Raw genomic sequence first — 11,592 nt, forward strand, 5'->3', positions numbered from 1 at the left:
AGAATTCAAGATAGGCGACTGGGAGAACACAAAAGTTTGGAAGTGCAGAGGAAATAATGAGTTTAAATTTTGCACGTACAAGTTTAAGAAGCCTATAGTGCACTCGTGTTCATGTTTAGCAAAATTCATATGTGTAACTGGAGCTCAGATAAGCGGTGCGGGCTTGGGATAGGTTGTTAAGATTCATTAGCATACGGGTAGCAATTTACATCACCCGGAAGAAGAGAGGCTTTAAAAGGGGGGATGCACCGGAAGTGACGCCAGTCAGAGGTTAGGTTAGCGGAAAACGGAAGCGGAGTGGCCGAGAAGCAGCTTCCGTTAGCACTACCTTAAAAGGAAAAGAGCCAGATAAAGAGAAAGGTTAAAAGTATGAGAAAGTGCAGAAGCCACTGGTCTCAGGGAGACAGAGAAAGACACCAAAGAAGAAGTTACTATTATGAGGGACCACACACCAGCCACTCAAGGTAAAACTACAACATCTAATTAATTTGCCATTTAAATCAGAAGTCGTTGGCAGCTTTGGGATGAGAGGTTTTTAAGGGGTGTTGGGGAGCAAAGCTAGATTGCCGTGATAGTTATATTGCTTGAGTTTGAATCTCAACTAGTCTGTTACCGTAGGCAGATTCACTCCATCTTAGCTGTAAAATGAAGATGATAAAATAATAGCAATTACCTCAGCATTGTTATAATAAGTGGATATATGTAAAACTGATTAGAAAAGCACCTTACATACAGTCAGCGCTTGACATTTTAGTTATTGTTAGAATACTTTGCAGAATAAATAGCCCTTAAAAGGTGGTGAATGGCACTGTGAACTTAATTTTTGTTGGTGTCTGCAAGACATTGTAAAATGCCAGAATGGGGAAACTAGATGAACTTTTCCTGTTGAATATGGCTAGGTTAAAATGAAACAGTAATTTTAGGCTACTGCCAAAACATAGTAATTCAGTGAGGGTGATCCTTCCAGAATGTTCCAGAATGCTAAATTGTTCACTATTCATACACGCCTTTCCCCAAGCTCCGCCCATTTATCCTATAGGGTACGGAATAGGAGGTCTCGCATTTCGAATTGGTCTCCAGAGGACTTTGGCTCCGCCTCCTGGGGCAAAAAAAGTCCCTGTAATTGAACACTTTCATTTTTGCTTGTCCCCAGGCTTGTCGGTAGAAAACTAAGGGACTTTCCTTTTGAGTATCATGTTTACAAAAGCGAAGTGGTTTTTAAATTTTAAACTAAGTAAGTATCAAACAAGTAGATAAGGCGGATGGGAGGGATCTGCAGGAACTGAAGGGAGGTGGAACTTAAGGTTGGAACATCGGTGTGCTTTTAACGACGGACCGAGCTACTTCCGGGAGAGAATGGGAGGGTGGAAAATTCTGTGCGTTTGGCGGGTTTCGCTCTCTTCATAAGTATTGATCATTCCGCAGCTGTGGGGGCCGGACACGTGAGGAGGTAGTGACGCCGCCACTGCCGGAACACGCTGCTGCAGGCTCCCCAATGGCCATGTCTGTGGTGAGTGCTTGGGCTGTGGCAGGTCTGCTGGGCGCCGGACTCCAGTGGCTGATTGGAGGGACTCCGGGGCGGTCTCGTTGCTGCTCACGTGGATAGGTGACGAATCACGGCCCGGCTCTCTGTACTGCGGGGCGGGGCCCACGTTTTGCTGCCCGCCCTGCCGGCCCCAACCCCGCCTGTTTTGCGGTCGCTTTCTGGTCCCGGAAAGGACCCTGAGCTGCGAAATAGCGAGAGGCGGGGGTGTTGGGGTTTGTTGTTTATGGCTTGCATTCTCTTTTTCTCGATTATCTTCCTCTCTAAAAATCACTTTCAGTTACCTGACAAAGAAACTGGCGATTCATTGTTCTTAATTCTGTAATAGACTGGGCCCCGTAAATGAATGAGAAGGAAGGTATTCCTTAATTCTCCGGCACGAACGCCAACAGCGTTGCTTTCTTCGGTTTCACGGTTCTTATGCAAACAGCAGTGAAAGTTCACGTAATGTGGGAAAGTTTCCTAAGTGGAGCTGCCAGTTTTTCAAGTAGTTGAACTACTTTGGGGTGTGTGTGTGTGTGTGTGTGTGTTCCGTTCAACAACTTTGGAGTTTGGCCCTAACATCTCACATGGAAAAGAGAAAACACTTGCCTGGCTTATTCAGTGGCAGTTTTCGCCGCTCGCTCTCCTTTTCTAAGGGTCAGGTGGTGTCATTTTCATTGCCGTGAATGTTTGTAAAATATTGAAAGTCTAAAGTACTTAGTTGCCAAGAAAAGATTATAAATTTATATGTAGAGACTGAAAAAGACTCAGATTCATTGAGAAGATTATGTCCTAAAGACATGCACTTAAAGTTAGTGAAAAATTTTAAAATTGCAAACTTTAGAGTCCAGCCTTTAAAATGGCTGAATTTATATGAAAGAATGTGGACTATATATAGAACTACATGGTGGTTGAAATAAATCATCAGCTTCTGTCAGTGGTTTTGTGTTTGTGAGGGGTTGAAAAGGTTGGTAATCTATACTTCTGGAATTTTTCTTGTAGGATTTTAAAACTTATGTAGATCAGGCATGTAGAGCTGCTGAGGAGTTTGTCAATATTTACTATGAGACAATGGATAAAAGAAGACGGGTGAGTGTTATAGACTCTACTACTGTTTTTAGACTACTACTCGTTATTAAATACCAGGTCGTGTCTGGAGCCAGCGTTTCATCTGCCTTGCATAAGTGGTAACTGTGGACTTACCCTTTAAAAGCAAATTGCTCAGGGAAGGATTGGTATGGCATTCATGGGAACATGGGCTCTGGAATCATATCCCAGGTTTACCTTTACCTAGTTTTTTAACCTGGAGCAAGCTGTCATTTTCCCTTAACCTCATTTTCTTTTCAGGTTGGTAAGTATGAATTAATTAAAATACCGCACTTAACATTGGGCCCAGCATATATTCACTTAAATATGTTTCCTTTTCTTAGTTCCATCAATTAACCAATATGGTTAAGGTAGTATTAGTGCTAATGGAGGGGTCGGTCATTACTGGGAATATTTCCTGATTCGCCCCTTTTATTTCATATATTTATAGGTAATTTCTGATTATGGTTCAAAAGTATAGCTTACACCCACAAAAAGTATGCATGTAGCATGGATAATATTAAGTCCTCAGCAGATCGAGATTTCATCAGCTTTTTCATTGCAACTTATCCCTGCACCGTATCTTTTAAGTAATTATGTCAGTATGTAGTCAAGTGAGTCTTGCCTAGGTCTCTTACCAGCATAGAACTGTGCTTTGGAGAACTACTTCTATCCTGCAGCTGCAAAAGTTAATACCCTATCTCTAAAAACCTATTTTTTGTATAAAACCCATTTATTAAACATGGGATTATATATATATATATATATATATATATATACTTTAAGTTCTGGGATACATGTGCAGAACGTGCAGGTTTGTTACATAGGTATACAGGTGCCATGGTGGTTTGCTGCACCCATCAACCCATCATCTACATTAGGTATTTCTCCTAATGCTATCCCTCCCCTAGCCCCCCACCCCCTGACAGGCCTGGTTGTGTGTGATACTTCCCTCCCTGTGTCCATGTGTTCTCATTGTTCAACTCCCACTTATGAGTGAAAACATGTGGTGGTTGGTTTTCTGTCTCTGTGTTAGTTTGCTGAGAATGATGGTTTCCAGCTTTATCCATGTCCCTGCAAAGGACATGAACTCATTCCTTTTTTTATGGCTGCATAGTAGTCCATGCTGTATATGTGCCACATTTTCTTTATCCAGTCTAACATTGATGGGCATTTGGGTTGGTTCCAAGTCTTTGCTATTGTGAATAGTGCTGAAATAAACATGTGTGCATGTGTCTTTATAGTAGAATGATTTATAATCCTTTGGGTATATACCCAGAAGTGGGATTGCTGGGTCAAATGGTATTTCTGGTTCTAGATTCTTGAGGAATTGCCACACTGTCTTCCACAATGGTTGAACTAATTTACACTCTCACCAACAGTGTAAAAGCATTTCTATTTCTCCACATCCTCTTCAGCACCTGTTGTTTCCTGACTTTTTAATGATCACCATTCTAACTGGCCTGAGATGGTATCTCATTGTGGTTTCGATTTGCATTTCTCTAATGACAAGTGATGAGGCGCTTTTTTCATGCTTGTTGGCCACATAAATGTCTTCTTTTGAACAATGTCTGTTCACATCCTTCACCCACTTTTTGATGGGGTTGTTTTTTTCTTGTAAATTTATTTAAGTTCCTGTAGATTCTGAATATTAGACCTTTGTCAAATGGATAGATTGCAAAATTTTTCTCCCATTCTTTAGGTTGCCTGTTCACTCTGATGATAGTTTATTTTGCTGTGCGGAAGCTCTTTAGTTTAATTAGATCCCATTTGTCTATTTTGGCTTTTGTTGCCATTACTTTTGGTGTTTCAGTCATGAACTCTTTGCCCATGCCTATGTCCTGAATGATATTGCCTAGGTTTTCTTGTAGAGTTTTATGGTTTGGGTGTTACGTCTTCTAAGTGTTTCATCCATCTTGAGTTAATCTTTGTATAAAGTGTAAGGATGGGGTCCAGTTTCAGTTTTCTGCATATGGCTAGCCAGTTTTCCCAACACCATTTATTAAATAGGGAATCCTTTCCCCATTGCTTGTTTTTGTCAGGTAAAAACCTATTTTTTAAGGCAAGAGATAAAAGAAGTTTCTTGTACTGATATTTGATGTCAGGGAAAAGGGATGTGACAATGGATGTTTATTGTGCCTTGCCTTGAATGTGTATTGTACCTTATTGCTTTCAAAAAATAAAGTAGAAAAAAAAAGACAACATAGTTTATTACCAGTGTCAAGGTATGTGTTGACTTTTTTTTTTTTTTTTGAGATGGAGTCTCACTCTGTCGCCCAGGCTGGAGTGCAGTGGCACGATCTTGGCTTGCTGCAACCTCTGCCGCCCAGGTTCAAACGATTCTCCTGCCCCAGCCTCCCGAGTAGCTGGGATTACAGGCATCTGCGACCGTGCCCGGCTAATTTTTGTAGTTTTAGTGGAGATGGGGTTTCACCATCTTGACCAGGCTGGTCTTGAACTCCTTACCTCGTGATCCACGCACCTCAGCCTCCCAAAGTGCTAGGATTACAGGCGCGAGCCACTGTGCCCGCCCGGCCTTTTAACCCAAATTACATTATAGAATTATAAGCTGATAGTGTGTCTTGTGACCCCAGAGTTTTAACTGTTGAATTTCTGCCTCATTCGGGCCTTAACTTATTTGACTTATCAAAGTCTCTGCTTTAGCAAGTACTCATGATTCTTTTGAACTAAGTACACTAATAGAGTAGTACTATAGCCGAGCATGGTGTGACATGCCTGTAACCCCAGCTACTTGGGAGACTGAGGCAAGAGGATTTCTTGACCCCAAGAGTTTGAGACCAGCCTGAGGCAATAGAGCGGGACCCTGTCTCAAGGTTTTTAAAAAACAGAATAAATTTTAAGAAAACACAGACCTCTTCTCTAAAAAGTGGAAGTAATGAACTAATTCTTTCTAACACATGCAAATATTAAATGTTTCATGTATATAGCCACTAGCATTAAAGGTTACAGGTAGGGCTTGATCAAAAACTTTGTTAATTCTCATAATTACAAAAGGAAGACACACTAAAACTGGCTTGGAGCTGCATATGCTTGGAATTTGTGATCATTTAATTCATTTTAATACAGAAAGCAGAACTTAATTGGGTGCAAGGTTTTATTGTGTCTAAAGTGAAATGTGAAAAAATATATTTTACTGCCTAGTTTATAAAGAGTAAGATGATATTTATTTAAGGCCAAGATTATAAGACCAGACGTTTTGTTCACATTGGTTTCCAGTGGAGATGGAGCAAGTGGAGTGCAGATGAAGGTGGAACTACAAAAATTGTTTATATACAATCTGTAATATTTTAATCCATTTCTATAAAATTTTTATCTAGAAGCAGAATTATTTCCCTTTTTAAAATTTGTCTTTCTTTTTAGGCACTAACCAGGCTGTATCTGGACAAGGCCACCTTAATATGGAATGGAAATGCTGTTTCAGGGCTGGATGCCCTAAATAATTTTTTTGACACATTGCCTTCTAGTGAGTTCCAGGTCAATATGTTAGATTGCCAACCAGTTCATGGTAAGATCATGTCTTTCAAGATGCTTCCTTTGTTTTCCTTTAGTAAGCACTGAGCTTTTACACCAAAAGCAGCGAGAAACTTTCAGTGGTAGAACTATTTACTTATTTGAGCAAGTTAAATATTATGAAAAATTTATCTGTCCAGTCAAACTTTGGTCTTCCTTCAGATTCTTTCCACTACTAGGTTTTGATGGATTGTGTGATTTTGGCTTATTAAAAGTTGTATGTAAAATTGAGATTAAATGTGACTTTTGTAAATAGAGGGGAAAGATTATCTGATATCTCGAAATAGTTGCCTGCTGGACCCTGAAATGTCTCTAGAGTACAATTATACCGTATCTCTGATTAATGTGTTTCAGTATCTTACAATCTATTAATATTTCACAGAAATTTACTCTGTTATGTGAAAGGATGACTTTTGACAAGACAATTTGATTCCAGGTAGATGGATACAGTTGAATATAACCTCTAGGTGGGGTCCTAAGTGCCTTAAATTGTAGTTTAGGGTGATTTTTTTTTTCCTTTATAATTTCTGAAAAGAACAATAGTTTAAGAAGCAAAACATGAATAAGCTCTGTTAGAAAACTGAAATATTAATTCTGAAATATTTATATATATATATATATATATATGAAGGAAATGGTCCTATGCTAGATATAAGCCCCCCTCATTTTAAAACTAGAGTATCTCAAAGTTTTCTGGACTGAAAATAATTTTAATATCTTTGAATGAGTATTTAGTTTTCTGGATTTGGGTATGCATGCTTAAGATTATGCTCAAGGGACAGAAAGTTTATGAAAACATTTTTAAGCATTAGTCCATAAACAGTGTATTTTAAGCCTAAAAATCTGCTTATTTAGAGATAGAAAATGACCTGTTCTCTTTTTTTAATGTGGGTAAAGAGCAAGCAACTCAGTCCCAAACTACAGTTCTTGTTGTGACCAGTGGAACTGTGAAGTTTGATGGAAACAAACAACATTACTTCAACCAGAACTTCCTGCTGACTGCTCAGTCCACTCCCAACAATACTGTGTGGAAGATTGCAAGTGATTGCTTCCGTTTTCAAGATTGGTCTAGTAGTTAAAGGGGCAAAAGTCCATTCTCATTTGGTCCATTAGTTCCAGCAACTGAAATTTATGTGAATTATTTTGATTGTAGAAGCACTAATAATATGTGCTGAAACTAAATTTCTTTAATATTTTCTATTCCTATCAGCACCTTTTCTAGCAGCTGCCAGTTTGGAGCATTGACCTCTAAGAGCTTTAAAGCTATTTTTTTACATGCCTTATATACATTCCAATAATGACATTCTTACAGTAATATTAAGCACACGATCTTGGTACTAACATACTCACTGTGAACCCAGCCTATTGCAAAAATAAAATCCTTTTATAATATTATCTATGGGATGTCACCACAATATAATGCTCTGGGAAGAAGTGAAGTTTTTTGGTTATTAGGTTAATTTTGTAGTAAAACACAGTGCCTGTTTTCAGTTAACACTGGTAATGCCATTTTAATATATGACTTTTTCAAATCAGTTCAGTGAAAATAGTACAGATTTAGGTTTACATAACTACTCTGACATAGTGGAATTGCATATAGAGATGTTCAGTAGTCTTTTTTCATTTTAAGTGATTTTTTTATTTTGACATGTTTTCTTATGAAGTAAATTAATCAACTAGAGAGGTGCAAAACATTCTCAGTTGATATCTGAGTATTGGGTGCATTTTGTGGCTTAAAAACAAAGCTTCCTAAAAAGATTTTTTCTTGGCAGCTTCAGGTCTATACATTTAGGTAATGAGTGGTAGTACAACTAATAGCTTTAACAGGAGAATAGGGAATGAGAAATAGAAATCCAAGGCTGAAGCCAAAAGTAAGGAGGGTGGCCAAATGGTAAACTGTTGGTACTTGTTTTCTACCTCCTAAAACTGTAGCTTATTTTTAGGATTTAAATCACTAAGTTAATAAGTATCCTTGCCAAATGATCATGAGTGTCATTTTTGTTCTAAGACTAATATTTTTAGATCTTTTCACTTCACCTCATACTTATCATCAATGTATATCTCCATTTATTCAAGAACTTACTGGGGTAAAATAACAGCAATAAACCTAACCTTTTAACAGGATCTAACATGAGAGTTGGAGTCAAAGCCATTGTTATCTTTTGGTGACACCCTTAAATTTTAAGTCTTCCATGTGAACTTTAGGCCCAAAGTTTCTTATGTATGACACATCCCCCAAATAAGTGATTTTTTCCCGGTGCTTTGTACTGTCAACTGCATTATCTTTAGTTATTTAAAGGTAGAATTATTTAATTTTGTGATTTGTTCTTCCATATGACATTGAGCAAATAGATCTGTTTTAAAATATGTTTCTGCTATGTGGCTAACTCATTGTCTTTTTAAAAAGAAAATGGAGAATAGCAAATCTTCACGATAATCCTCAAAACAACAAAATGCTTAACTTTATCTCTCAATTTCTAAAGGTAAAAAACCTAGATTCGCTTTTGCTTAAACATTAAATATCTTTTCCATTTTTTAATGTTTATAAGCTAGATATGCCAGCTTTGTTTCTACATGGCAACCAAAAACTGTTTCTTTTCACTTAATTATAAAACCAGTAATTCATTTACTCTTGTCCAAAACTATACACTGTGTTTCTGTTATAGTAACAAAGTAGAATTATGTAGAATTGTATGGAACTCAAATTTAAACCATGCTTCCTTGTGGTACTGATCGAAACTTACACATTTTATTCTACTCATAGTGAGCTTATTCTTATTTTGGATTGATTTTCCAAAACCACAGCTTTAGCAGCAACAATCAGAATGCCCAAATGCTGTCCTTTCCCTTATGGAGAATAATGTCAAGTAAAAGCTGCATATAACTAGCAATAACTACATTGAACGGTGCGTATTGTTCACGATTGTTGTGTGTTTTAAGACTTCTATATAAATTGCTTTTTCCAAACTCTGTATAACTTTTAAATGGCTGGAACTACTCTTATAAGGACTAGACTGTATTTTTGACATGCTCTTATTTTTGTAACTTGAAAAAATAAAATTTTGCCTTGTGACAGATTTTCTCAAGCTTGTTTTAAGGTCTTTTGATTTTTGTTCTTAGGTTTCAGAATGATTACTTGTTTCTTTACAATATAAGGTTTTTCAAATTTAGAAAAAAATTACAGTAGTGTGTTGACAACAGTGGTTAACAACTTGGATCTTCTTTTTGTTCTTTCTGTAACCTGCCACATCTTTCCCATTTTCCTGCCAATTATTCACATTCCTGAGATCATCACTTGTTTGAGATACCTGTAGGTTATTGGCGAGGAGTTGGAAATCTTAACCTTGAGAAACCAGCTAAAATACTATATTCAGTAGGCAGTGAAACCAAAATACAGTTGATTTCCAGAAAAAATGGTTCATTAACTTTAATTCTACATTAAAAATGTGTCAACACTACTGGGTAAATAACAAAATGAAGGCAGAAATAAAAGTGTTCTTTGAAACCAATGAGAACAAAGACACAACATACCGGACTCTCTGAGACACATTTAAAGCAGTGTGTAGAGGGAAATTTACAGCACTAAATGCCCACTAGAGAAACTAGGAAAGATCTAAAATCGACATCCTAACATCACAATTAAAAGAACTAGAGAAGCAAGAGCAAACACATTCAAAAGCTAGCAGAAGGCAAGAAATAACTAAGATCAGAGTAGAACTGAAGGAGATAGAGACACAAAAAAAACCTTCAAAAAATCAGTGAATCCAGGAGCTGACTTTTTGAACAGATCAACAAAATAGACCGCTAGCAAGACTGATAAAAAAGAAACCCCTGTGGGAAGGAATTCATTCAGAGAGAACTACAAACCACTGCTCAATGAAATAAAAGAGGACACAAACAAATGGAAGAACATTCCATGCTCATGGATAGGAAGAATCAATATCATGAAAATGGCCATACTACCCAAGGTAATTTATAGATTCAATGCCATCCCCATCAAGCTACCAATGACTTTCTTCACAGAATTGGAAAAAACTACTTAAGTTCGTATGGAACCAAAAAAGAGCCCGCATTGCCAAGAGAATCCTAAGCCAAAAGAACAAAGCTGGAGGCATCATGCTACCTGACTTCAAACTATACTACAAGGCTACAATAACCAAAACAGCATGGTACTGGTACCAAAACAGACATGTAGACCAATGGAACAGAACAGAGTCCTCAGAAATAATACCACACATCTACAACCATCTGATCTTTGAGAAACCTGACAAAAACAAGAAATGGGGAAAGGATTCCCTATTCAATAAATGGTGCTGGGAAAACTGGCTAGCCATATGTAGAAAGCTGAAACTGGATCCCTTCCTTACACCTTATACAAAAATTAATACAAGATGGATTAAAGGCTTAAATGTTAGAACTAAAACCATAAAAACCCTAGAAGAAAACCTAGGCAATACCATTCAGGACATAGGCATGGGCAAGGACTTCATGTCTAAAACACCAAAAGCAGTGGCAACAAAAGCCAAAATAGACAAATGGGATCTACTTAAACTAAAGAGCTTCTGCACAGCAAAAGAAACTACCATCAGAGTGAACAGGCAACCTACAGAATGGGAGAAAATTTTTGCAATCTACCCATCTGACAAAGAGCTAATATCCAAAATCTACAAAGAACTTAAATTTACAAGAAAAAATCAACCCCATCAAAAAGTGGGTAAAGGATATGAACAGACACTTCTCAAAAGAAGACATTTATGCAGCCAACAGACACACGAAAAGATGCTCATCATCACTGGCCATCAGAGAAATGCAAATCAAAACCACAGTGAGATACCATCTCACACCAGTTAGAATGACAATCATTCAAAAGTCAGGAAACAACAGGTGCTGGAGAGGATGTGGAGAAATAGGAATGCTTTCACACTGTTGGTGGGAGTGTAAACTAGTCCAACTGTTGTGGAAGACAGTGTGGCGATTCCTCAAGGATCTAGAACTAGAAATACCATTTGACCCAGTGATCCCATTACTGGGTATATACCCAAAGGATTATAAATCATGCTGCTATGAAGACACGTGCACATGTATGTTTATTGGGACACTATTCACAATAGCAAAGACTTGGAACCAACCCAAATGTCCCTCAATGATAGACTGGATTAAGAAAATGTGGCCCATATACAGCATGGAATACTATGCAGCCATAAAAAGGGATGAGTTTATGTCCTTCGCAGGGACATGGATGCAGCTGGAAACCATCATTCTGAGCAAACTATTGCAAGGAACAAAAACCAAACACTGCATGTTCTCACTCATAGGTGGGAATTGAACAATGAGAACACATGGACACAGGGTGGGGAACATCACACACCAGGGCCTGTTGTGGGGTGGGGGGGGGGGAGGAATAGCATTAGGAGAAATACCTAATGTAAATGATGAGTTAATGGCTGCAG

General features: G+C 37.9%; 1 protein-coding gene across 3 annotated transcripts; it reads left to right on the forward strand.

Moving 5' to 3' along the window:
- Positions 1-258: 258 nt before the first annotated feature.
- NXT2 (nuclear transport factor 2 like export factor 2) lies at positions 259-9,228 on the forward strand. 3 transcript variants are annotated; one of them, XM_025373386.1, is made up of 5 exons: positions 259-464; positions 1,426-1,510; positions 2,528-2,614; positions 5,993-6,137; positions 7,040-9,228. In XM_025373386.1, the coding sequence occupies exons 1-5, from the start codon at positions 370-372 to the stop codon at positions 7,219-7,221; spliced, it is 594 nt and encodes a 197-aa protein (XP_025229171.1). In that variant the 5' UTR covers positions 259-369; the 3' UTR covers positions 7,222-9,228. The 3 variants fall into 3 exon arrangements, with proteins under 3 accessions (XP_025229171.1, XP_025229172.1, XP_025229173.1); XM_025373387.1 differs by lacking the exon at positions 259-464 and adding an exon at positions 1,149-1,304; XM_025373388.1 differs by lacking the exons at positions 259-464; positions 1,426-1,510 and adding an exon at positions 1,613-1,758.
- The last annotated feature ends 2,364 nt before the right edge of the window (positions 9,229-11,592 follow it).

The sequence above is a fragment of the Theropithecus gelada genome, chromosome X (genome assembly GCF_003255815.1).
Source record: "Theropithecus gelada isolate Dixy chromosome X, Tgel_1.0, whole genome shotgun sequence".
NCBI lineage: Eukaryota > Metazoa > Chordata > Mammalia > Primates > Cercopithecidae > Theropithecus > Theropithecus gelada.

Coding starts and splice junctions, on each gene's coding strand:
- NXT2 (XM_025373386.1), top strand. CDS start 370: ATGAGAAAGTGCAGAAGCCACTGGTCTCAGGGAGACAGAGAAAGACAC. Junction 465..1,425: donor CCACACACCAGCCACTCAAG/GTAAAACTACAA, acceptor ATCATTCCGCAG/CTGTGGGGGCCGGACACGTG. Junction 6,138..7,039: donor AGATTGCCAACCAGTTCATG/GTAAGATCATGT, acceptor ATGTGGGTAAAG/AGCAAGCAACTCAGTCCCAA.